Source organism: Pipistrellus kuhlii, unplaced genomic scaffold, assembly GCF_014108245.1.
Source record: "Pipistrellus kuhlii isolate mPipKuh1 unplaced genomic scaffold, mPipKuh1.p scaffold_m20_p_22, whole genome shotgun sequence".
Lineage (NCBI taxonomy): Eukaryota > Metazoa > Chordata > Mammalia > Chiroptera > Vespertilionidae > Pipistrellus > Pipistrellus kuhlii.
This window is the reverse complement of record NW_023425521.1, coordinates 4,105,133-4,132,875: the sequence shown is the minus strand read 5'-3', so window position 1 is coordinate 4,132,875 and position 27,743 is coordinate 4,105,133. Positions and strand designations below refer to the sequence as shown.

Here is a 27,743-nt window from a genome sequence, read left to right as displayed (position 1 = left end):
TATTTTAAAAAGTCTTAAAATAAAATAAAATAAACTTTTCTAAACCCGTTTCTTGTTCTACAAAATGGGAACAACAGTAATTATCTCACAGACTTCTTGTAAGAATTAAATGAGATATCTGTTAAGTGCTTAGCACATAGTAAACATTAGATTTGTGCCTATTCAAACAAATTTCCCATTACTGCCCTCTAGTTATGGTTTCCAAACTAGTCCTGGCAACCTAGAACTTTACTTCAACCAAAACTGTAGTTTCTCCTCCTCCTCCCCTTTATCTATTAAGGTTCAACATTTAAAAAATTTTTGGATTTTTTTTTTTAACATATTTTATTGATTTTTTACAGAGAGGAAGGGAGAGAGATAGATTACTAGAAACGTCGATGAGAGAGAAACATCGACCAGCTGCCTCCTGCACATCCCCCACTGGGGATGTGCCCGCAACCAATGTACATGCCCTTGGCCGGAATCGAACCTGGGACCTTTCAGCTGGAGAGATTCTTATGCTAAAAAAATAAAGTATAAAATCCACTGTCCCATGGGAATTCTCTGATCCCATCAGCCATATCTACTCTTTGCCAAATATAATCATCTTATATTTGGTAATAGCCATTATCCTCCCTCCTTAGGACTTCAGTATAAAGTCTTCCCTAGTCATCATTCCTCTGAGTCCTACACACACACACACACACACACACACACACACACACACACTTACTTTACGGAAATCTATTTCTAAAATGCAAATAATTTGTCAACAGTAGCACACTTCTCGCCAAAGATCCTTTCTACAATGAGATCTTTCATGACAAGATGTAGAAGTACGATTCCTCATTATTTCTGAAGGAGTGTTCACATGTGCAAAGAATAAACAATACAACAAAAAACAATAAGCAATAGCTCTTGAATGTCAGAGAGCAAAAAAAGTTGAATGAAGTTGGCTGGTTTTCAACTAGCAAATACTCAGAGAAGTAGAAATATTAAATATTTTGTTTTTATCCAAATGATTAGTACAGTTAAAATAAAAAACAAATGCAATGTAAACTTTAAGCCATACATTTTCTACAGTCTGATCGGAATCTGAGAAATGGCCTCTCTGCTCAGAAAACCAAAATAAACCTCTATTTCCATTGTTTTATATAAAATGGGATAATTTTCTCTCTACTACTACATAGAGTATGACTGCAGAGAAAAAAGAGCCAAGGCAATAACCAGCTACGGAGAGAATGAGGGAGAGGAAGGGTAGCACAAAAATTAAAACCTGCTATTGAACGGTTCTCTTTAAAATACTGAAGCCACAATACAACTAAAGGACACAAATACCCTGCTGCTATGTATTTCTTTTATCCCATTCACTGACTACTTCCACCAAAAAACACCTTAAAAACTGGTGGAGCCATACACAATATTTTTTACCAGAAAGTATTCACGACACAGCAGCTTACTCTTATAAATTATTAGCTTAACATACAGTTACAGGAAAAACAGACTATTGGGGGGCAGGGAAGGGGAAGGGAGACGGGAAAGAAACAAAGTTTTTTAAAAAGGACAACAAACATATTTAGGCACAAGATCTGCATCAGAAACACTGTTTTCTTTCTTTTTGTATATTTAAAAAACTTACCCTGAAGAGATTTTCCCAATCCCTGGCCCAGCTTCCACCCATGTTTCTGGAGTAAGCGATGTCCAATATTATCCTGACAGACAGAACAGAAAGACAAACCAAAAATATTCCAATAATATATTCTTCCCTTCCTAGTGACATTTAAACAGGTGATGAGCAAGAGATAAGTCTACATATATGCATGCAAAAAGGTGCTAATAATAGGGAGTAAATGTGCCCAATAAAGGGACATTAATGTAAAAAGAAATGCTGGCTAGTATTTCATATGAAAATAATATAGGGGGTAAAGTCCTTTCTGATGGTGTGCTGGGCAACTTTTGTACATGACGTTTTAAAAAGGAGAAAAACGGGAAGGGGTAAAGAGGGAAGAATACATTTATGAAGTTTAAAACTAACATTAAAAAAGCATAAAATCAAGGTACTTATACAATCATATCCACCACCTAGACAGCACCACTTTAAGATTTTTAAAAAAGAAAATCTATGTTGTGTTTAGTTATTTTGTTTGTGTGTCAGGCTTTCATGGTACAAAGTAAGTTGTAAGTGTAAGACTGCCCCACCACTAGAAATGAAAACACAATCAGAGCAAAATCCAGGCTAGACTTGATTGGTTTTTATATATATATATAAAATGTAAATATTTAACTAGCATGCAGCCAATATTAAACCGAAAAAAACAGTGAGGTTAGTAAAACAAGAAATTAAATTGATTAAACAGAAAAATAAAATGAGCTCAAGCACAGACTGAGTGATGCATTTCAACATGTAATCTAACAAAAATGCTAAAATGTTAGAATGAAACAGGCCTAGCAATAAGTTAACAGTAAAGAACCATTAGTGCATGTAGGGGGAAAAAAACAATATACATAATGTCTCATCTTCCTAAAAGCACACCAAAAAAGGTATTTCAATATAAATTGTATGAAAAGACACCAGAAACAACAATTAAATGTCAGCTTTTGTGTAAGGAGTCAAGATCTTAGAAACCTCTGCATACCTTTGTCCAATTCTTTGCTTTTTACAAATACTGTCCAGTATAGAGACAAAGCTAAAATAACCATTAACTGTGTCAGATAAAATGATGCTGCTTATCCAGAGGAAGACGCTTAAAAATTATTTTTAAAGTGTTCTATATCTACTAAAGTTAATTATAGTACTAATCTGGTATCACTCATTATTTCCTGAAATCAATTCATAAAGCTAACAAAACCATAAATCTCTATATAAAAATCAAACATACATATGAAACTTCTTTATCTTTAGCTCCTTATTAATGATAAAATGCTCTTTGGAGTTATAGAGTAAAGAAAACATTATTGTGTGGTTACCTTCTCTGAATAAAGTTAGAAGAGGAAGATTAAGGCTCCCCAATATATATATATATATCTTTTTTTTTAAGGACTATTTCCTTCTTAGCAACTGGAAAACTAGGCTGAGCAGCTGATGGGGACAAAGAGATCAGGAGAGCCCTGGGCTGTGCAGCTCAGTTGGTTGGACATCATCCCATGCACTGAAAGTTGCTGGTTCTATTCCCAACTCAGCACATACCGGGCTCAATCCCCAGTAGGAGGCATGCAGGAGGCAGCTGATTGATGTTTTGCTATCATATCGATGTTTCTCTCTCTAAAAAAAAATCAATTAAAAAAATCTTAAAGAGAGAGAGAGAGAGAGAGAGAGAGAGAGAGAGAGAGAGAGAGAGAGAGAGATAGATAGGATATCAGGAGACTTTTATAAAAACAAAAATGAAGCAAAAGATAATGAGCCTGGCTGGCATGGCTCAGTGGTTAGCACAGACCTATAAACAAGGTCAGAGTTCTATTCCCCGTTGGGGCAAATGTCCAAGTTGTGGGCTCAATCCCCAGAGGGGGGCAGGAAGTAGGCATCCCATCAATGATTCTCTCCCATCGCTGATGTTTCTTTCTCTCCCTCTCACTTCCTCTCTGAAATCAATAACAATATATATATTTTTAAGAAGCAATGAAAAACTTGTTTCTAAAACAAAAGATACCACTGCTTTAAAACACACACACACACATACTCACAATTGTTATGGTACACAAAAAGTCACTAGAAATTCTTTTGCTAGGAACTGAAAAAATTAGAAAGTGCTATTGTTATGTGTTATCCAAGGTGATAACTTCCATGTTATTCAACATCACAAACATTTAATCTAACACTGCTGCCTCTTCTTCCCTTCTCTCCTTACAAATGAAATGTCAGAAAAAGCATCCCTTTAACCAGAACTGATTGCCTAAATATTTATAAATAATCTCATTGTAAAGAAAATGAGTAACAATTAAAAGTCTTAGTACAAGCAGTGTTAGCAAAATATGAAAAGGTAAAGAACCTTTATTACACGATTATGAAAATAAACTTACCTGTACATAAAATCTTTATTTTATATTATAACCCCTACAACTAAATAACTACAGAAAGGACAAAGAAAGCAGAATGACTCTAAGATTAAGTAGTTGATTAAATTATTGTTTAATCTTTTAACAGGCTAAAGTTAGAATTGTACTTGGCAGAGATTTAGGGTATTAAACAATGCTGACAAAAATTGCTGCCCCCCTTTTTTATTTAAAAAAACACTGAATCTTTGGCTAAGTGGAGATGAGACATTATGCTGACTGTGTTATATTATGAATGCACTAAAATAAACAGACAGATGAAGCAGTATGCTATTTCCAAAAGCAGTGCAAGTGGAGTGAAAGCATTTCCATACGAACCTGGCTTTAAAAACTGGGCTGTCAAAAGAACAGTTAAATGTAACACAAAGTAAGAAACTGTCCATTCACTAATGGTCGTTTTTTTTTGTTTTTGTTTTTTTGTCTTGTTTTCAATTCACTGCTTGCAATTAATTTATATACTAAAGAGTGAAAGCATAAGTAAATTCACGAGTCAAGACCAGCTGAGAGGTTCAAGAGCAGCGTGTTGTGACTGACAACAGTGAAAGGAAAAGCAAATGTTAAAGGGAGAAAAAAGAAAAATTTAGGGTTATACACATTAGCACCACTTTTACAAAACCACTCAAGATGGCTGTCACCTTCTCAAAAAAAATGGTAGTGGCCATTCTCTTCTAAAACTTCTCTTTAATTAAATCTACTTTCCCAAGTATGACTAAGGAATGAAATGTCAGGAACAAATGAAATTAGTATTTAAATTATTAATATGCTACATTATGTCCTTGTGATTATAACAAAGGCAACCGAAACAACAGACATATATCCAAGAACCTCTTAGGTCCACCAACCCCCTAAATTTAGTGAATGACTAATAGCAAAAACCTGGACCCTTCCTATCGTTCCAGACCACCTGCTTTTGGAGGAAAACAGGAAGTTGTGACTCTGCAGAAAGGGCCAGTATTCAGTATGGTCTCTTTTGCTACCAAGAAAAAAGAAAAAAAGAAAAAGGTTTTATAAACCAATAGGTTTGAGGATGATGGGTAGCACAGGAAGGCACACCAAAAAGCCTTATACAAAGTAGAACAAAGCAGACTTATCTACATCTGAAATGATAAAAATGTTCATGGGACTTTCACTGTAAAAGAACAAGGGATTCAATCACCAGCCTGTGAAAATAATAATCTACTTTCTCTGTTTAGGGCTGTGATTTTGCCAATTATTCTCACGGATGTTACTTACAGCCCAAACAGGTAATCTAGACCTAACAAAAGCAATGAGCACTAAATTTAACTTCTAACATAGTAACAATCACTATTTCAGTCACTACGGAGACTAAGTATCTTTCAGTTTTTTATTTTTAAATAAAATATGTAATGTGGCCCTGGCTGATGTGGCTCAGTTTGGTTGGTCGTCACCTTATGCACCAAAGTCTGCTGGTTTGATTCCCACTCAGGGCACATGTCAGGATTGCAGGCTCAATCCCCAGTAGGGGGAATGCAGAGGTAGCAGTCGATATTGTGCTCTCACATCCATGTTTCCCTCTCTACCTCACTCTTTCTCTCGCTCTAAAAATAAATTTTAAAAATCTTAAAAATATATGTATTATTTTTAAAAAGAATATATGATTTAAATATATGATTGGGAATTTAATTATAATCTCATAGAATAAAAAATAAATGGATTTTTTCTCTTTTTTTTTAACACAGTTGGCTTATGACTAACAAGGGGGCATGACAGTCTAATTTCAATGCACATGGAAGGACTACAGGGAAATACTAATTTTAAAATAATAAAGCAACTGATTTTTTTTCAAGGGTGGTAGACAAAAAGCTAGTTTCCCACAACCTATTAGTTACTCTGATGCACGAGACTTCCAAATGGTGGCAGGGTGGCATTTTCTTTGGTTAGGCATAAACAATTCTTAATTCTATCCATTGAGCCAAACCGGTCTTGGCAACAATTCTTAATTCTAGTTAAAAGGTCTAAAGCTGAGCTGACAAACTATTTTTTACCTTAGTTAGCTTTTAAAACATTTTTTTCTAGTTCAAAACTTAAATGTATATAATTGCCCAACCACTGAGCCATTGAATGTCGACCTATGAACCAGTAAGACACAGTTCAATCCTCAGCCAGGGCACATGATCCCCAGTGTGGGTGTGCAGGAGGCAGCCAATCAATAATTCTCTCTCATCACTGATGTTTCTCTCTCTCTCTCTCTTCCCCTCTCTGAAACCATATAAAAAAAAAGGGGGGGGGGGGACACACACAAACGTAAATGTATAATTAAAATGCTACATTTTTATCCTTTGTTCCCCTCCAATATATGTGTGAGGATATAATTTTTAAATAAGATCTTTGAAAGAAAAATGTATTATAAACAACTACTAATATGCTGAAAATACAACAAACAAACAAACAAAACACCCATTATTAATTGTTTCAGTCATTCCTTAACATTCTGTTTATTGACTATCAGGTAGAAAATTTCCCCAGGAAACTGCTCTGCTTCATAAAGCTATATACCATTCAAAGTAACAATAATTATTTTGGCAATTGTGACCACCAATCTGTGTAAATAGGAGTTTGCCAAAACACATAAAAATTTGCTTTTTTGTATGGGGCTCATTCAAAAATTTTATAGCAAGAAATAGAATATTAAATCATGTCTCAAGAGAAATTATATAATTATGCCAATGACTGGATGAGTATTAATTTCACACTGAATTTTCTTTTAGTTGACAGCCACATTCAATTTATTACATTTAATCTATATTAAACAGTGACAAAAATGGTTAAGTTTCTTGAGTGGATTGTAAGCTTTGCTGATTGTGTATTAAAGTCTCTATAAGCAAAAACCAAATGCTACGAGGTGAACCCATGCAAACAAGTTGTAAAAATTCCCAAAACAAAAAATCTATAGCTCACTACAGATGACACAATGAAGACTGGAGAGAAAAGCCATATAGTAATGCTACACCATTCAGCTCCAAGAAGCACATTATTTATAGTGCAGTCCACATATGGTCACTGCTAAATGTCAAATCAGCAGTCTTACAGAGTTACAGTTTGGAACTAGTGGAGTCCACAGATCTAAACAGATATTTAACAGGACAAAAACCAATTATACATAGACTTCTAAAACCCTAGTGAGCAAAATGAACATCAGCAACTGAAGTTTAAAAACTAACATTAATTTTTAAATCTTCTTTGGTCAACCTGACAACTATAAAGATAGGATTTTAATCAGTCAGGTAGAAAAGAGACCAACTAATGGCTGATGGGTAGTTTTCCTTCCAACTGCAATAATGACAACAAATCTTACGTCTATGACGCAGGCATTTTGCCTTATGAATAGCTTATAATCAGTCTCCCTTCTGATCTGTCATCTTCTTTCTATGGTAAAGGTCATAAAGGACCATTATTTCCTAAATGACTGATCAATTCTTGGAATTATGGCAAAATCCTAGACTGGGCTATCTATGGTTGTAGATTAAGTTTTATTTGTTTTCTAAATATTTTATCTTTAAGTATGTGACAGTCATCATTATTATGGCTGGGACCTAAAATTTTCATTAAAGCAATAACTTAAAATTCAAGCTTTAAAAAGTTTTTGTAATAAGGGTAAAATGTTAATACTTTCTATCTTCTCTCTAATTCATACTAGTATAATCAAGTTGTTTAGTGGTTCTTTCATAATTTTCTTAGAACGGCATTTTATTCTTAACTATTATAGAAATTTTATTCAAAAATATTTAGTTGGTTGAAATATAACTTTATAGTAAAGATTATGAAATACTTTACCAATGTTAGATTTTTAAGTGTTTTCAACATTTCCTGATTGAAATTAAAATTCCTGTATCATTTCATTAACAAATCTAAGCTTCACAAGTTTACTGAAAGCATAATGCATTACTGCATCTTTGTGTTTAATTTCCCATCTTGTTGGTTTGCAACAAATTTACCCTATTACAAAACAAAACAAAAGTTTTAATCCTATACTCACAATAACCCTTCAAACAGGCATATTCTTGGCACAAACCTGTGCAGACTTCCACGGTTACCAGCTGCTGCAGATTACCTTTGTTAAATAAAAAAAAATGACTAGACCTTTAGCTCCTGCAATGATCTGTAGACTCCCAAAGCTGCATATTTCCAGCCACTTTTGAGTTGCATGCTGTAGCAAAACAGTCAGCACCTCTCAATAGATATTGCTGCAGAGAAAGATTTTAATTCAGCTGATACTCTTTCTGTGTGTTAAAAGCAACCATTTCCCCCTTAAGAATAAGACAACTCAATATACTCAGCCAGCCATAAAACTAACATATATGTACTTGGTAGGGGTTCCTTAGGTTAGAGGGCACTTCTTTGTTGGGGGTGAGGGGAGACACACCACACTTAATGCTAATCATTTTGAGTGTCTTTAAGAACTTAAAATTTATCTCCAAATGAGTTGATAACAGAAATAAAATTCCCCTATGTTATGTGTCCCGCCTTTATCTAGCATAATGTAGGCTATGAAGCTCCTCTTCCTCCTACCTAAATACCACAGCACAAATAATGCATACATTTATAAATTTATGTATTTTGGGGTTAAACTTATATTAGAAGTATAATTTATTAATGTATATCTCTGATCACATACCTATTTATTAAAAAATTAAATATCCAGTCTGAGTGCTATATCATTTACTATTTTAAATGGAGAAGACACTATTGTTTAATAAAGAAGGCATATATTAATTCCACTGCTATTCACTGACATTACTCAATACTGATTATTCAGTCAGACTGAATTCTGATATTATCCCTACGACATGTGCTAGAAAAAACCCTGGACAGTGTGAGAGGAAAAAGATCATTAGTCTCACATGCCAAAGGAATGAATGTCCCCAAACCCTTAAAATTAGCCCTAAGCCGGGACCGGTTTGGCTCAATGGATAGAGCGTCGGCTTGGGAACTGAGGGGTCCCAGGTTCAATTCCGGTCAGGGGCATGTACCTTGGTTGTGGGCATATCCCCGGTGGGGGGTGTGCAGGAGGCAGCTGATCGATGACCCTCTCTCATCGATGTTTCTAGCTCTCTGTCTCGCTCCCTTCCTCTCTGTACAAAATCAATAAAGTATATTTAAAAAAAAAAAAAAATTAGCCCTAAAAGGCTTTAAAGATGTCATGTCATTTAATTTATTGCTTTAAAAAAAATCTTTGTTGCGTCAAGTGATAATAAATACTAGGCTGCAAATTTAGTCTAATTAAATGTCCTGCTACTATTTAATCAGAGTACCCACAGAATTATATTAATCAACATGTAGAATATGGTACTTGGGCCTGCTTCTGACAGTTCTCTGTTCTTAAACTTTGACCCAAAGACACATTTAAATTAAAATAGAAAACTGATACAGAACAAGGCAAAAACTTCAGGGATTAAATTGGGCTTGGCATTTTATCCTAAGTCAAAACACAAGACTGGGCTTTTAGTACAACATCAGATGTGAATTCTCCCTCTGCAGCATTATCACATGCGTCATCATTTACTGCCATGCCTAAGTCTAGCATCATGCCAGCACGTTAAGACAGAAGGTACTATATGCAGTGTTCACTGGACCAGAAGAACAGAAATAAGGGGAAGTGGGGGAGAAAGAAACCCTAGAGAAGAAATTAAAAAAAGGCAGACCGTGCAATACAAACCAGATCATGGCTGCTTAGCTAATATGGGCCAACTGCTGTGGAAGAAAAATGTCGAACACCCCAAGTTGTGTAAATTTCTGTAAACATCTAAACACACACACAAACACACAACACCAACCTAACTTAGGAACATAAATATATGTTGATCCTTTACTATGTTATAGATGTGAAAATAGAAGCTGAAGTTACAGTAACTGTGCTCTCTAAATTGCCTCCTTTCCCTGAGGGGGAGAGGGGATGTCTTGACTGTTGTTATCAAGATTAAGATTCCCTCTTTATTTTTCATTCAAGCTGAACTCACCGAATACTTATTTAATATGTATACCCTAGCAGAAATATTAAATAATGACAAGTTTAGGCATTTTAATAATGGACTGTGTATTTTGAAAATAAAGGGCTTCTCAAAATGGAAACAATGTTCAAAAATTAAGGTTTTAAAAAATTTAAGAGTCAAAAAGAGAAATCTCCTTGTTGTATTGCTTTGCTATCAATCTCCAAAACTAAATTGTGTAAAGAGATAGGATAATCAACGTTTGACAAAAACCAGACATCTCTTAAGCTACAGAAACCAAATTTACGTCTTACAAAGTCTGTCTGGTAAATAAAATCTGTTAGTCTTTAACTATTCCTAATAGGACATTATATGGTTGTGCTGCCCAGGAAAGGTGAAGCTTTTAAAGGATCAAAATACATTTTACTCCTTTATTCAATTTATCAAAACACTAAACTTTTAACTTGCTATCTTTAACAGAATATCAGTGTGGGCCAAATGATATTTTTTCAACAAAATTATAAATTATTTATAGATTTCAAACTGATAACCCAACATATTAAATTATATCCCAAATTCTGATTACTGTCGGACATGCAAGAAAACAACTCTAGCCTGTACTATAAGTTATTAATAAGTTTAACTTCACTCACATCAAGTGTCACACGAATACTACCTAACTAACTAGCTTAGACCCAAAATTAAGCACTGATCATCTTACCGATTCAATAGGCTTGTCAAGTGATGCTTGTTCAATTTCCAAATGTCCTTCTTCATACTGATCAAAGTGATTACCCTGAAAAGAAAAAAAAAGACTAGTTATTTTTTTCAAAAGCAATCAAATGAGGGGTTCTTTACAATTTTTCATTCTTTTGTAGACAATCAAAACTGTGGCACAAATTCAGACTTTTAAAGACATCTAAACAATTTATTAGGAGTATAGTAATATGAACTCTCCTTCCCATGGCAAGCATTGAAATTGTTAACTAAAACACTAGCAACCAACCACTGGGATATCGGCTTTCTTAGACTAACCATATTAGAAAAACTACCGAATCTTAAAAACCAAGGGCCATACTTTGTTTTATTTTCATAAACAATCTTGTACTAAAGAAAATATATCATAGTAATAGAATGCAAATAAAACCAATATTATACTGTTCAATGTTGATAACATTGCTTTATACTGAAACTGTTAAAACATTCCATTTTCAACCACCAAACTAAACTATCAAGATTCAAGGAATTAAAAAACACAATCTCTGGACAAAGTATCTCAAATGCAGCTATTCCTCAAATAATTTGCCAAGAGATAAACAAGCCTGTATAATGCCATATTTGGCCATAATCAGGCAAGTTATCACTGCCACTAGAATAAACCAAAACAGCTGAATTGAGGATGAAGATAGGTTCAGGCAGCTTGAAGTTCTCTCTCATCAGAAATGGAAGAACTAGTGATTTGGCTTTAAATCAGAACCAATTTTCTGGTTCCCTTCTTGTTACAAAGATAAGGGCATGAGGATCTGTGAGTCCTGAATTGACAACTGGGTGGAGGTTATGTATATGAAGAGGAAAATGGATATATGGAAATTATACTTTCAGCTTAACTTTGCTGTATATCTAAAACTATTTAAAAAAATAAAGTCTAGCCAGGACCGGTTTGGCTCAATGGATAGAGCGTCGGCTTGGGGACTGAAAGGTCCCGGGTTCGATTCCGGTCAAGGGCATGTACCTTGGTTGCCGGCATATCCCCAGTAGGGGGTGTGCAAGAGGCAGCTGATCGATGACTATCATCGATGTTTCTAGCTCTCTATCTCTCTCCCTTCCTCTCTGTACAAAATCAATAAAAAATATATTTAAAAAAAAATAAAGTCTATTTTAAAAAAGTAAACAATAAAAAGATAAAGTTAATAATTTGTACAACCCATAGTCAATATTTCTAAAGTATTTCTTCCAAACAATATGTCCATTTTTTAAAAATTTAAAAAATATATATATTTTATTGATTTTTTAGAGAGAGGGAGAGTTAGAAACATCTAACCCTAACCCCACTCTTGCATGAATTTCATGCATCGGGCTTCCAGTAAATAAATTAAAAAGTATAATTTTGATTAATTCATACCAGATGGCCACTGTTGTGCTGGCTGTTGTCATTTTTTAATTTTACAATCTAAGATCAGTGCCCCTAACTAAATAGTCAGGTACTGCACGTTTTACATTTTTTTGGTGTCACATCAATGTGTCTCGTGGCTCACCAGCATGCCTCGGCACGCTGGGTGAATATCACTGTGGTTTCTTCATAGGTTATTTTGCTTAACATCCCAGAACCTGTAGATGGCGTTCAGCAAGGACTCACTGTACAGAGTTTAGAGACTCTTTTTATCAGTGCTATTTTACAAATAAGCATCACAGAAAATTGTCACTAATTCACAAAAGCTTCTGATTCTTAATACCATTTTCCCACTGTATTACACTATACAAAAACCAAAGATTAAAAAATAATAACCTTGCTTCTATAATTCTGAAACAATATTCTCTATAGAAAGCAGAGATAGTAAAAACTTAGTTATCACAAAAGACGCGGACAGCCTGGCCCGCATGGCTCATTCAGTATTTGAGGTTGACCTGTGAACCTGGAGGTCACCATTTGACTCCTGGTCATGGTGGGTAGCGGGCTCTATCCCCAGTGGGAGATGAGCAGGAGGCAGCTGATCAATGATTTTTTCTCATCATTGATGTTTCTCTCTCTGTCTCTTCCTTCATCTGTGAAATCAATAAAAATATATTTTTTAAAAAAAGACATGGACAGAGTAAGGAACTATTACAGATTAGAAACAAAAAAATAACTAGATACTGCTGTAGAGGAAGTTGGGTGAGTGGTAAACCAAAACTCTATACTATTTTTGCAACTATGCTAACAACAATCTAAAATGAGTTTAAAATAAAAATGAAAGACTTTTTGTTATGGGATAATCTCCACTCATATTATTCAGAGAAAAATCAAAGTGTTGAAAAATATGTTTGCATAAATCTCTGAAAGAACATGTAATTAGAAACAGTGGTTGTTTTTGAGAAGGTTAAGTAATTTACTTTTTGCTCTGAATCCTTTTATTCATCTGTCCCTTTTAAATACTATACTTCAAAAGCAAAACATAAAATTTGAGAGGATAAAAAATAAATATAAAATGTGATTTCAATCCCAAGTGCACAAAGTGTAGAAGTAGTGGTAGTAGTGATAAATACTTCATTTTTTGCCTTTCTCCCTTCCTCACAAAAATTTTTCAAGTCACTCTAATCAACTAAGGCTTAATAAGATCATTCCTTCCAAAAATAGTACCGCATCTGATCTAAAGGCCTCAACAGGGACTTGATTTTTTTTTTTTTTGCTTTACCCTGCTTTCAAAACCTCATTTAGATCTCTCAACTTTCATTTAGAGCTAGTATGATCATATAGATAACGTATTGGACACTTTGAGAGTAAAAGGGAGTGTTAGTAGTTAACTAGACCAGGACAAAAGGCATAAATTAGAACATTCTAGTGAAAATTCACAGATTCTGTTAGAGCACTCCTAAAATTTAGTTTAATGATGATTCATTGGAACACTTTCTCCATTTCTAAATGAACTCTTCCTTTCTAAATACTATCTGCTTTCAGAATTGAAATAGCTTTTCATTTATACTGATGAGAAATTTAAATTCAAATGGATCAAACAAAAAGTAAATTCACTTTTCTAAAAAAAAAAAAATGCATTAAAGATTTAAAACGCACACACTTATACATACTGCCAGCTGAATTTTCTTCAACTGCCTCTTCTTTTTTTTTTAAAAAAAAAAAGGGGGGGGGAGCTTCAATTCCTAGCAGGTCAAATTACAAATGAATAGAACCTAACTGACAAGCACATCATTAAAATACACTGCGGCTCTAGTTTCTTACAGGTCAAGGATTCTGCTTCCAAGTACAGGACAAATGTGGAAACTTCTGCAATACAAATTTAGCTGTAGTGATCATTTAAATATAGAGACACAAAAGAGTCAGAGACTGCCCTAAATTTATCCATGTATGTGCTGATTTGGGAACCCACATAAGCCGGACCTTTTCTATCGATTAACTACATGGTAACTAACAGGGAAAATTAAAGCTAGAGAAGAGGAAATTATAATATCAGCACAATTCTTTAAAAATGACAACCAACAGCTCACTACCTCAAATAGCAAAACACATTTACTTAATACCATAAAAGAGGTGATAATCTCTTCCATCTTCCTATGGCCATTAAAATTGAATACAATTTCTTTTAAAAATTTAATGAAAAATATTACTCATAGTCAAAGTCAGTGGATCCAAAGTTTCTGATGATTAAGTCATTAACACAAGGCTTATACAGACTAAAGTTTTAAATCCTGTCTGATTTTTCCCATTAGTCTAGCTATCGGGGATATTTAAAGTAGTTGTATTTTTGGCGCGCACACACACATACACACTTTAACTGATTTTAGAGAGAGAGAGAAACAATGATTTGTTGTTCCACTTGTTTATGCACTTGTTGCTTCTTGTATGTGCCCTGAACAGGGATTGAACCTGAAACTTTGGTGTATTGGAACAATGCTCTAACCAACTAGGTTCTTTGGCAGTATATTTTACTACTCATTCTACTATTTTTTTTGCACTTGGCTCTATTAAACTGCATCTTATAGACGTTCCTGTCTCTCTCCGCTCCAAATCTTCTCTACCAACACTTACCAGTTGTACTGTATTTACCAATATTCCTTTCGACATGCTCTAATGTCACTAAGTGGATCTATTTTTTAAAACATGTTTTTACTGCCCTGACGGATTTGGCTCAGTGAACAGAGCATGAGCCTGCGGACTGAAAGGTGGCAGGTTCGATTCCAGTCAAGGGCATGTACCTTGGCTGCACAGGCACATCCCCAATAGGAGGTGTGCAAGAGGCACTGATTGATGTTTCCAAAAGAACACTAGATTTAAAATTAGTAATTTTTAAAAACACCAAAGGAGAAATCAACCTTTTTCAGAAATGCATGCAAGAGAGAGCAAACAATTCCTGAGGCATTAAAAAGGGTAGGGAGACAACAGTCAGGAATTCCTCTGGAACCCATAGTAATGCAAATTATTTCTTTTACCACCGGCTGACATGATAGATCTCTATGCAGAGGTTTAACAAACTTTTCACAGAAAAGCAAATGTATGTACAATGTAACACACAGAAATAACATCACAGGCCGAGACCGGTTTGGCTCAATGGATAGAGCGTCGGCTTGGAGACTGAAGGGTCCCGGGTTCGATTCCGGTCAAGGGCATGTACATTGGTTGCGGGCATATTCCCAGTAGGGGGTGTGCAAGAGGCAGCTGATCGATGACTCTCTCTCATCGATGTTTCTAACTCTCTCTCTCTCTCCCTTCCTCTCTGTACAAAATCAGTAAAATATATTAAAAAAATAATAAAATAAAATATTTTTTAAAAAAGAAAAGAAATACCACCACAGAAATAATCCACAACACAGCAGGAAGCGGAGTCTCCCATCTGGACATTCTTCTCAGCCTCCACTAAGCCTACATATATGCCTGCTTTTACTTAACCATTAATTCAAATGTCTGAGCAACTTCTAGATGCCGACCCCAACCCAATGCTGGGAAAAATGAAAAGCAAAAGCAAAAACAAGAAAGCTGCTCATTCAAGAAGTTTTAAGTTCAGTGAGATGAGATAAATTATAAAAGAAAAAAAAAGTATATAGCAGGAAAGTTAAAACATCACAGTGGTTAAAGGCCGAGACCAGTCCAAACTGCCTGAAAGCTATCTCTTCAACTAGCTATGTGAACGGGATGTTTTTTATTTGTGAATCGGGAACAACAGAAGTTAACTTACTGGGGGTTATATGAGAAAATGGCACATAACATAGTTCCTAATAGAGTAAGGAACTCACTCTCTGTTTTGTTTACTAATAAAAGTGCTGTTACTGATATATGGCCAAGTGCAGAAAATGAAACAACTCTGCCTAGGAAAGATGTCAGTGATAACATCAAATTGAATCTTGAAGAATGAATAGTAGGAATTCCGGACAGGTAAGAACATACGCAAAAACAAGAATGAAAGAGCCTAGCTGATCCAAATAGAAACTGCTGGATGGCAGGATGAGGGGAAAAGAGATATACCTATTACAAGGGATTCAGGATGCTTGTGTTAGAAACCAAGTTATTGAGTTTGGATCTTATTCTTTTTTTTATAAATTTTTATTGATTTTTTTTTACAGAGAGGAAGGGAAGGGGATAGAGAGTTAGAAACACCAGATGAAAGGATGAGAGAGAAACATAGATCAGCTGCCTCCTGCACACCCCCTACTGGGGATGTACCCGCAACCAAGGTACATGCCCTTGACCAGAATCAAATCTGGGTCCCTTCGGTCAGCAGGCTGACGTTCTATCCACTGAGCCAAACCAGTTAGGGCTGGATCTTATTATTTTTAAAAAAATATATTTTATTGATTTTGTACAGAGAGGAAGGAAGAGAGATAGAGTTAGAAACATCGATATGAGAGAGTCATCGATCAGCTGCCTCTTGCACACCCCCTACTTGGGATATGCCCGCAACCAATGTACATGCCCTTGACCGGAATCGAACCCGGGATCCTTCAGTCCCCAAGCCGACACGCTATCCATTGAGCCAAACCGGTTTCAGCTGGATCTTATTCTTGAAACAATCAGGAACCACAAGAAAAGTCACAGCTTATGAGATATCAAAGTTTAAATCTGAGTTTACTATCTGTGTGGCCTCAATTTCTCTAAGCTTATTTTCTCATCTCTAAAATACCACCATCTGGCCGAAACCGGTTTGGCTCAATGGATAGAGCGTTGGCTTGGGACCCCGGTTCGATTCCGGTCAAAGGCATGTACCTTGGTTGCGGGCATATCCCCAGTAGGGGGTGTGCAAGAGGCAGCTGATCGATGACTCTCTCTCATTGTTGTTTCTAACTCTTTATCTCTCTCCCTTCCTCTCTGTATAAAATCAATAAAATATATTAAAATAAATAAATAAATAAATAAATAAAATACCACCACCTGGTTTGGATGGTTACTTGGGTTAAATATGTCCAAAATGCCATGGCACAGAGCCTAGATTGTAATATATACTCAACAAATAGTAGCTGTTATCATCACTAGATATCACAGTAGTTAACTTTTGATTCTGATATTGGTCAAGGATAAATTTATAGTACCCTAATTTGACAGTCTCAAGGAAGTAATATTCTCCTCTCTTTGCTACTTTGTACTGGAACAAATGAACAAAACTGACTGATTTAAACAATCAAACTTATAACACTGAGATGTTTCTGGAAAAACTATATAATATTTAATGATAAGCATACTAACTATGTCCTACCAGTTAGTTAACTGGTAGAAAATACTGCTATGTATTAAAGAGAAACAATGCTTTATATTCTATAGACAATACCAGCATTCATCTCCTTGAAAAGAGGCCAATGTATATACCAAATCAGAAAGAACACTACAAAAGAAATCAGAGCCGAAACTGGCTCAGCTCAGTGAATAGAAAATCGGCCTGCAGACTGAAGAGTCCCAGCTTCAATTCCGGTCAGGGGCATGTGCCTTGGTTGCAGGCATATCCTCTGTGGTGGGGGTACAGGGGGCGGCTGATCGATATTTCTCTCTCATCAATGTTTCTGGCTCTCTGTCCCTCTCCCTTCCTCTCTGTAAAAAATCAATTTAAAAAAAATTTTTTTTAAAGAAATCAGAAAGTTAAAGTACAAAACCCAGCTCTATTGTAGGCAAAATAACTTATCTGGACCTCAGCTTCATCTATAAAATAAGAGTTACTTCTATTCCATTTACCTCACTGAGTTACTGAAATTAGATAAGAATGTAAGGGTACTTAGTAAACTCTAAGATTATACAACTATACAGTGGAACCTTGTTTCTCAAAACATTTCCCATCTCGAACAATTTACTTCTCAACCTGACAACCCTTCATGCTGTTACCTGTATGATGAGCCATGCATCTCTCAGGTGACAAAAGAGAGAATGTGCAAATATGAGTCAGTTTACCACTGTTAAAATCTCAGGATATTGTGCTGTGAATATTTTCGGGTTTTACTTTGCTTTTGTTGCTGTTTTTAATTATTGTAACATTTTCATTTTTGTTAAATTTTCATTTGTATTTGTTCTTTTTGTTTTTAAAGTGTTCATTTATAGATTAAACAGTACAATAGACATGTACTGTATATAAGAAAAGTTAAAATAGGGAATCATTTGGGGGTCTGGAATAACTTAATTTACATGATTTCTAACGAGAAAAAATGTCTCAGTTTTTGAACAGCCTTCCAGAATGAATTAGGTTTGAGAAATGAGGTTCTACTGCATTACCATTCTAATATCCAGGTTAGATGACTTTACAATATCTTGGTGCCCCAGTTCCTTAATTTCCTTTCCTATAATGAAAAATCCTGTTGTCCATTCTAATGTAGCTATTTCACTCTCATTATCATTACCAATATTCTCAGCCTTTCCATAACCTCCATTTCAAACACTGTGCTCTCCAACCACAACCTTCCATCTTTCCAGATCGTTTCCTCTAATACCTCCACTCCAATTCTTTTTTTTTTTAATATATATATTTTATTGATTTTGTACAGAGAGGAAGGGAGAGAGATAGTTAGAAACATCGATGAGAGAGAGTCATCGATCAGCTGCCTCTTGCACACCCCCTACTGGGGATATGCCCGCAACCAAGGTACATGCCCTTGACCGGAATCGAACCTGGAACCCTTCAGTCCCCAAGCCGACGCTCTATCCATTGAGCCAAACCGGTCCCGGCTTCCATCTTTCCAGATCGTTTCCTCTAATACCTCCACTCCAATTCTTAAACCCCATCAAAACCTACAATCCTTTCATCCGACTTTTCTCGCCACCCCTACCCCTCAACACCAAAGTCCTCACCTATCTCCCTGCCAAGCTCAAAATCAGACAGTTCATTATTATAATCACTAACTTGTATACACCCTCATTCCTTGCCCTTACTCTACTGGAAACTGGTTATCACAGCTATAACTGTATGTATAGCACATCTAACACAATTATACCTGAACTAATATTCTTGAAGAAAAATTGCTTTGAAGTCTATCCCTGTTTAATACCTTAATAGCTAGTAAATTCTTGCTTAAAGCATTAAAATAAAACTTTTGTAGCCCTAACTTTCACTTTTGCTCTATGTCCAATGGTTTATTCACTGTCTTAAAGAAACCCAATTTTGCTTGTTCCACTTCTGTACTTTTGCCCTGGCTATTTTCTCCAACTGAATGCCTCCCACTCTTTTCCTTTGCAAGGATACACTCCCATCACATTTCAAACCAGCTTAAATGTTAATTTCTTCATAAAGGCATGCCAATCACCACTTTAAGGGTTCTCTCCATTCCTTCGAGTTTTACATTACACTATTCATATGATAATCATGTTGGTCTTAATAAACTAAATATTATTATTTTTGTTCTCTCTCCATTTATAACAAAAGCTCCTTGAAAAACACCATTTAATAAACCTCCCCCAGATATACTCACACATACTTCTCTGTACAACTACTATTAAAATAGTTTTAACTATCTTTTCAAAAGTTATTTTATATCCTAGAAAATAATCTCGAGATAAATACATCCCTTGGTATCTCCTGTGCAAATGATACCCTAAAGTAGTATTAAACCAACTAAATTTTCAACCATTTTCACTCTTTCTGTTGAGGTATCTCATACTACTCATAGCAACAAGGGAAATTACTAAGAGCACAGCATATAATACACAAGCATCAGCCTCAATTTCTTCTTTAGTCAAGACTTATTTGTAGTATCTCAAGCAAAGCTAACACTGATTTTCATTGCTAGTGGTATCTCTTTAGAGCACATGTGTCAAACACAAGGCCCGCGGGCCAAATCCGTCCTGCCAGGCCTTGCAATGTGGCCCGCACCGCGCTGTCATCACTGCACTCCGCTGCGTTTCCATCACAATGACAGTTTATGACTGTTCAGTAAACCATTCGGCCCGCGATTTAGGCTGGATTTTAGATTTTGGCCCCTTCTCTGATTGAGTTCGACACCCCTACTTTAGAGTATGAAATTAATTTCTTGGTTTTTGATCAGTACGTCCTACAAAAAGGGTGAAAAAATGGGACTTCTGTTCTCTCATCAACTCTGAAAAAATAATGTTACATGAGATATGAGTACTGGCTTTTCTAACAATCATTATTTAAAATGTTAGCCACAAAACATGATCAATTTTTTCTATTTCAACTTTAAATACTGTTTTGGCCGAAACCGGTTTGGCTCAGTGGTAGAGCGTCGGTCTGCGGACTGAAGGGTCCCGGGTTCGATTCCAATCAAAGGCATGTACAATGGTTGCGGGCACATCCCGGGTGAGGGGTGTGCAGGAGGCAGCTGGTTGATGTTTCTCTCTCATCGACATTTCTAGCACTCTATCCCTCTCTCCTCCTCTCTGTAAAAAAATCAATAAAATATATTTAAAAGAAAAAAAAACTTTTGTATTTCACTTCTATAAAGCATAGACATAAATTGAAATCCTTCTTTGAAATCAATGCAATTGCCAAAAGCAAGGATGACAATAAATAATTGATACCTTGTGAGACGAGACCAAATGTACTATTACAAAGATAGTTTCTGGTTGCTTGAGTGACACACAATGCAAGATATATTTGATCTCAACATTATCAGTTAAAAAAAAAAAGAATTAAAGCAAATTAACAGGAAACTCGTGTTTTGGCCCTAATTGTAATTTCTTCCTATCTATAGCACTTACTAAAACATTATGTGCTATTAACCTATGTACCATGCCAAAGAAATTTTATACACTTTTTCTTCAATACATTCTTAAATTAGGTATAAAATGTTAAATGTATTTGTTAAATCCAAAGGAAATTATTTTATATAAGCAAAATAATACAGTATTTTGTCTTTCAGCCTGAGCATATTTAAATTTTTGCATTGACTAATACAATATGCATTAAGCACATCTGATTAGGCTTCCTTAGTTAAATGGACAACTCACTTTTTATAACTGGGAAATCATTACAACATCTTCTGGTATTCACTGCAATAGCAAATCAATGACTTCTTTCAGTATTTGCGGTGGTCATTTGTAATTCCTTTGGGAATTACAATGAGGCAGCTTTCACTTAATACTGAATGGCAATGTTAATATGGAAAGAGAACTAATGCCAGACATACCATCAAAAGTATCAAGTTGTTTCAGGGAAGGAATTTTAATAGAATTCAAGAACTGGATGTCTACCTCAAGCTGGAATCAATTTTCATTAATAAAATATTAGAAACTTATTAAGTCAAAAGAACAAAGATGAAACCTCTATATGGATTTCAAATCCATAATCAAAATCTCATGAACTTTTGCTATTCCTTTTCAGAAAATTGTAATTTTGACCACCTCCAGAAAACTCTTTTTATTTCATTTTATAATGTACCCAAATGGAGAGAAATTATATGGAAATGTATCTCAGCCATGAAGTAGTAGAATCAGGATAATTAGATATGTGTTGTTTTTATAAATGTAAGTCACAAATTTTAGTTCAGGTTATGTAACTTCTAAAGACATAAGAAAATGTGATTTAAAAAAAGTATCTCTGCAGTACTCTAATGAGAATTGTGTGACAAATATAAAATACAAGTAAACATGACAGTCATTTTTTCTATAATGTTGATGGCATTAGGACAGCCCCTGTAATAATCAGCCTAATAATAGTAAGTATATCTGTCTAGATCTGTTACTTCCTGGTTTCTCATGCACACCTTGAAAACAAGCAAGCATACCAGCACATGAAGCCCCATAAGCAGTTCTTGTCAACCCCATTCTCCCAACAGCAACAACTTATCTCTCTCTGATGTTATTTCTTGATATGTCCCATGTTTTTAAGTGCCTTCTATCTTTAACGTATGTATCCTTTACCCTTCAAATCACCATCAGGGAGCCTTTCCTTATGCTGACCTTATTTGGTCACTACTGATCCCCTGAGAATATAGTAACCAATAATTCTGAATTTGTTTATAACCATGCTGATTCATCATCAGTATTTTGAAATCTGTATGGCCTTTGTTCCAATTCTTTCCACTTACCATGCATGAGAAAGAGAACAATAATGATTTTGCATCAGCTGCAGTATCTCAAGCAAAGCTAACATGATTGTCATTGCTAACGGCATCTCTTTCAGATGACGGGAGACCCAGAAAACAGAGATTAGAGTGCCTGCCCATGTGTCATCTCTAGCATGCCTACAGTAATCAGAGCGCCAACTCTATGGTACCACAAAGAAAACATTCTGATACACTTTTGTGATGTAAGTATTGTTAAACTGTAAACACCCTCATTTAAGGGTCTCAAGTAAGAATTATCTGAAGGTGACATCCTGATATCATCTATGAAACATAAAGAGGAATCCTACAGCCGTTTGGCTCAGTGGATGGAGTCGGCCTGTGGACTGAAGGGTCCCAGGTTTGATTCTGTCAAGGGCATGTACCTTGGTTGCAGGCATATACCCAGTGGGGGTTGTGCGGGAGGCAGCTGATCAATGTTTCTCTCTCATTGTTTCTAACTCTCTATCTCTCTCCCTTCTTCTCTGCAAAAAATCAATAAAATACATACATATATATATATATATATATATATATATATTTTTTTTTTTAAAGAGGAATCCTACAAACTTTTACATAAAATACATGACTTACTTATTGCTATTGATCACCATGATTACTTATACAGATTATATAAAGTTCTTGGGTAATTTTTATAGTTTTATTATGACCTTTAAGATAACAGGTATTTCTCTCATTACTTTACCATTCACTATTATCACAGCTCCTTTCAGTAGAAATGTAGTGCAGCCTGGCCAGTGGTTTGCAGTGGTTGAGCATCGACCCATGAACCAGGAAGTCACAGTTGGATTCCTGGTCAGGGCACATGCCCCAGTTATGGGCTGAATCCCCAGAAGAGGGTGGGCAGAGGCAGCAGATCAGTGATTCTCTCATCGATGTTTCTATCTCTTTCTCCTTCTCCAGGAAGGGAGGGAGGGAGGGAGGGAGGGAGGGAGGGAAGAAGGGACCGAATGCACAATACATTCAGAACACGAAGGAATGAGAAACTCCTTTAAATCATCCGTCTGCTGAAGGTATACAAACTGAAGAACATCTCCTCACTAGTACTGAGCTGCATTACCATTAGTAGCTGTGCAACCACTAAATGCTAAGCTGTGTATTTAACACATTACTGTTGTAAGTCACTGTACAAACAAAACTTTCTTTAGTGAACCTACTAGTCAAAGTGTTGAATGCATCTATATCCTAAATTTTAGTATGTATTTCCTCTAGTTTGCATAACATTTCAATCTGTAAATAAATATGCCTTAACCTGATAAATGTAGGCTGAAGTCATATCTCATTCAGAAACAGGACAGACTCTTAAAGTACTTAAAACTCTTAAAGCACTAAAAAAATCAGCATAGATCATAAAAATTTCCAAAGATAAAATACCACTCAAAAAGGCTACACAGAAGGATGGTTAAAGTAAAACCGTTAATATACCCTCTATAACAGTGTAACAGAAGTCTCCCTAGAAATACTTAGGAGATCAACAACCAATCTGAACAAACTGGAATAGAGTAAAAACTATTTGAATCACCTCTAAAAGCTCATTTACTCTTTTGGCCTATAAATCTATCCTTCACAGTTGATGACTCAGTTATATAAAACATACTAGAGGCCCAGTGCATGGATTCATGCACCAGGGGAGTCTGTTGGGGTAGGCTGCAGGGATCAGGCCAAAACTGGCTCTCCGATATTCCCTGAGGAGTCCCAGGTTGTAAGAGTGTGCTTCTCAGGTGATGCATCCCAGAATCGGGCTCCCTCCTCTCTGGTTTCGGGGTGCGTAACCCGAGAGCCACAGCTGCCAAGTCACTGCAGCTTGGTAGCTCCTGTGTTGTGTCTGTCCCTGGTGGTCAGTGCACATCATACCTACTGCTCTGATGGTCAAGATAGATAGATAGATAGATAATTAGCAGTAGAGATAATGGTCCTGAGCACAGGTTCAAGAGTTAAAAAGCTGGAGTCTGAATCCAGAGTCTGCCAAACCAGCTGTGTACTTGGCCAAAGTATTTAAAACTGTGCCTCACCTGCCTCATTTGAAAATGTAATAGTACTATCTCATAGGGTTATTGTGGAGACTGAGGTAATACACACAGTCTGTAGAGTAGTACTTGTTTATTATTATGAAGTTATCAACGCCTTTTAAAACCACTATAATCTTATGTCACCCCAATACATTTAATTTAAAAAAATGTTTAAATGTAGATCCCTAATAATAATTACTTTTTATATTCATAAGTACTTCAAGTGGCATACCACAGTTATGCTCCTCACTATATTTCACACACCTTTGAAACTTTAAGTGTTCACAAAATCTAATAGTGAACCCACCTCAGACTCCATACTACTAAGTTCAAAAGACAACTTGATGTTGTCTTGGAAATTTGCACTTGATGGTAAATGGGCAAAGAAAATAACAGCCATCTAGAACTTACCAGAGAAAATGCACAGAAAAATTTCCAGTACCATAAGATCTGTTTAAAGCAACAGGATCTGTGTACTGTGTTTGGAAACCTACTTTGGATTTGTTTTCAAGTATATTCAGTGGCTTCACCTTATCACTTAAAATCTTAAAAGGAGGCCACATTTAATTTTGAATAACCTGACCTTGAAAAATGTTTGGTATACTATATTATATGCAGGAGTGTCCTATTAAATTTTCTTTCCAATAACTTAGTAAATCAAAGGACATCATTAATGAAAATTAACCTATACTTTTCCCTTTAGTAAAAAACACTACTTTATTTTTAAATGAATGTTTTGGAATGTTAGCACAATAACTTACAAAATTTTTAACATCTTGCAATTGTCTGAAAGGTTTCATTTCCAATGCCCTACTTATCCATCCATAATTCTAGGATATCTGACTTTAAAAAAAAACACACCAACCCCTGCCCAGTGTTACTCAGTGGTTAGAGAGTCGGCCCCTGCAGGAAGAGTCCCATGTTTGATTCCCAGTCAAGGGCACATACCTCAGTTAGATACCTGCCCGAGTCAGGAGACATGCAGGGGGGGTGAGAGAAGGGGAGGGTGCCATTCAATATCTCTCACATCGATGTTTCTCTCACTCCTTCCCCCTTCATTCCTCCTTCCCACTCTCTAAAAAGCAATGGAACAACTATCCTTGGGCGAGGATTAAAAAAACACACCAACATTTCCCCAGCTGACTCAATACAGCAGGAATTGGCTATCCACCCTAAGAGGAAATACCCTTGTAGTTATCTTCAGCATCAAGAAAGAAAGTCATCTCACTTAAAAAGGTAGAGGCTTTCTCAAATGTTTTCAGGTGACAGCATTCATACTCGGCTATCCAGTTTTCAAAATCTTTCAAGGCCCTGGAAATCCTGTTTTTGTTTAAGTCTGCTAAAATTATATGGTTCACAGCCATTTCCCCTCAAAACTTAATTGTTCATGTTATCTACTTAAAATTTTATTAAGTCACCTTGAAATTTTCTCCTCTGAAAAGCACTAGAGAGTTTTCGTTATCAGCATGTTCCTTTAAAAATTAGTAATAAAGCCCACACATCTTGCAGCCTACTCATGTTTCATGGTGCTTGCTAAAGAACGATCTTTCTCAGGGATCAAACAGCTTATATGAACTGCTTCAAACTTCCTGGACCTGCATTATATATATATATATATATATATATATATATATATATATATATATATATATATGTATGTATGTATATGTATATAAATATAAATATATATATATGTGTGTGTATATATATATATATATATATATATATCCCGAGATCCTGTATTGCGCTGCAGCTAGCTGTACAGCAGGCGCATGCTCACAAGGCTTTTCAACGGCCCCCAGATCCCTTGCTGCTGCAAAAACTTCTTAAGCGTTCTATGCACTAAACTGTCCAGTGTTGGATTAACCTGTTTATTTACCAACCCAATCACCTCAGGGAATCCAAACCCTTCAAACTGCTTTCTGAAGCACTATCTGGAATATCCCCTTATTACTTTGAGGAAGATCTGCAGCAGGAAAAAAACGAGTTCAGAGGTTCATCCCCGGACTCAAATCGCTGTGGCCAGGATATGCGGTAGTAATGCAGTGGTTTCTCTGAGACTCTGAGGATGTATTTTATCCTAGAAATAGCCAATCTCTACTAAATCTCTACTTAAGCCCGGATTTCTGTGGTAACAATGCTCACCAGGAAGGTATTTTAAACAGCCGAAAGATGAGTTCTTCTAATTTGCCTTTATTTATTTATTTATTTATTTATTTCCCCCCCTCAATAATGCATGCCAGCACAAGGGCATTTTTCTATACGGCATTTGCAAGTGAAACGAAAAATCAAGCTTTGGCACTCGTTATCACACGCTTGGACAGTCCATCATGATGTTGCTTCTTATGAATCTTCTTTCGAGGTAAAATTTGGGGCGAAGCTCACGTCCTATAACTTACGGTTTTTCAGGCTCAATTAACGGCCTAATACTAATAACAAAACATTTAGGCCCGGGAAACCTCAATTTTTGACTAAGAAAGCGTCTAATAACTAAAGCATCCTTTTGCGGGTGAGGAATTGGAAAGACAATGAAAGTAATTTATTTATTAAAGAGAGGAGGGACCCCCCCACCGCTCCCCTCCCCCCCCAAAAAATAGCCGTGCAAGCACACCCCAGGGGTTCGGAAGCTCTGGTCTAGTAATACTCTCCCAGCCCCTCCGACCCAACCCTCCATTCCCCGGGGTGCCAGCCCGGCGCCTGCCCAGGCGGGGAAGACCCCGGGAAGCACGGACCCCGCCGGCGGTCAGGCCGGGGTTCCGGAGCCCAAATAGGCCAGAGCCGCAAACACGGCGACCTGAGCTGAAGAGGCAACAGAAGACCGGGTTAGATGCGGCCTCGACTCAAGCTGGGAGGCCCCCCCGGAGGAATCGGAGGCGGAGAGGAGCGAGCCCGAGCCGGAGCAGAACCTGGACGGAGAGGGAGGCAGGAGCAGAGGAGAAGGTTCCCGCTCGGCCGGCGCCTCGCCCGGATCTTCGGCGACACCCGTGTTTACCTGAAAGTCTCGGTCCTCGTTGAAGCGGGAGAAGCGATCCGCCATTTTGCCGCCTTCACTGCTCTCGGAACGACGCTCTCCGGTTCGCTCCTTCTCTCCCGCGACGCCCGCCCCCTCGCTCCCCTCCCCAGTTCCCCGCCTCCTCCCACGCCCACCCAGCGCGCGCCGGCGAGGGAGGGAGGGAGGAGGAAGCGAGAAGGTGGGTCCTAAGCGGAGCCCCCGAGGCGCATGCGCTCTTCAGCCCGAGAGGCGGAGCCTCCCTCCTTTCGCGGCCGGCTCGGCGCCCCTCCCTGGGCGACCCCGGGTAAGACGCATGCGCACTCGCGCCGGGGAGGGCAAGTGCTTCCGGAGAGAAAGGTCACAGGGGGCGCGGCGCGCACGCCTCCGGATGTTTTCCACCTGCTGATTTTCCTGTGTGTATCTTTCATTAACCTCCTGCTTCCCTGTGTTTGCAGAAGCCCCGCCTTTGCTTTCTTCGTCAATTAGTGGCATCATAGAGTGGCTGAAAGCGCGGATTTTGGAGCCAGACTTCCTAGTTTCAAATCCCAGTTCTCCCTGAGGATTAAA

The 27,743-nt window shown here is 36.9% G+C and overlaps 1 protein-coding gene across 11 annotated transcripts in view; it reads right to left on the bottom strand.

The window, feature by feature from the left end:
• Nucleotides 1-27,325, bottom strand: part of GPATCH8 (G-patch domain containing 8) — a 66,503-nt gene extending 39,178 nt beyond the window's left edge. For 3 of the 11 annotated variants that reach the window (XM_036451654.2, XM_045586197.1, XM_036451649.2), the window contains exons 1-4: nucleotides 27,177-27,200; nucleotides 10,699-10,773; nucleotides 4,348-4,365; nucleotides 1,619-1,691 (exon numbers count right to left, since the gene is read on the bottom strand). Coding sequence is in view for 1 of the 11 variants with exons in the window: in XM_036451647.2 (XP_036307540.1) it covers nucleotides 1,619-1,691; nucleotides 10,699-10,773; nucleotides 27,177-27,221 (193 nt within the window). In the remaining 10 variants the exon portion in view is untranslated. Of the gene's footprint in view, nucleotides 1-1,618; nucleotides 1,692-4,347; nucleotides 4,366-9,706; nucleotides 9,742-10,698; nucleotides 10,774-27,176 lie in introns of those variants that run through there. The other 8 variants (XM_036451652.2, XM_036451650.2, XM_036451653.2 and 5 more) reach the window with 6 other exon arrangements.
• Between the last annotated feature and the right edge of the window lie 418 nt (nucleotides 27,326-27,743).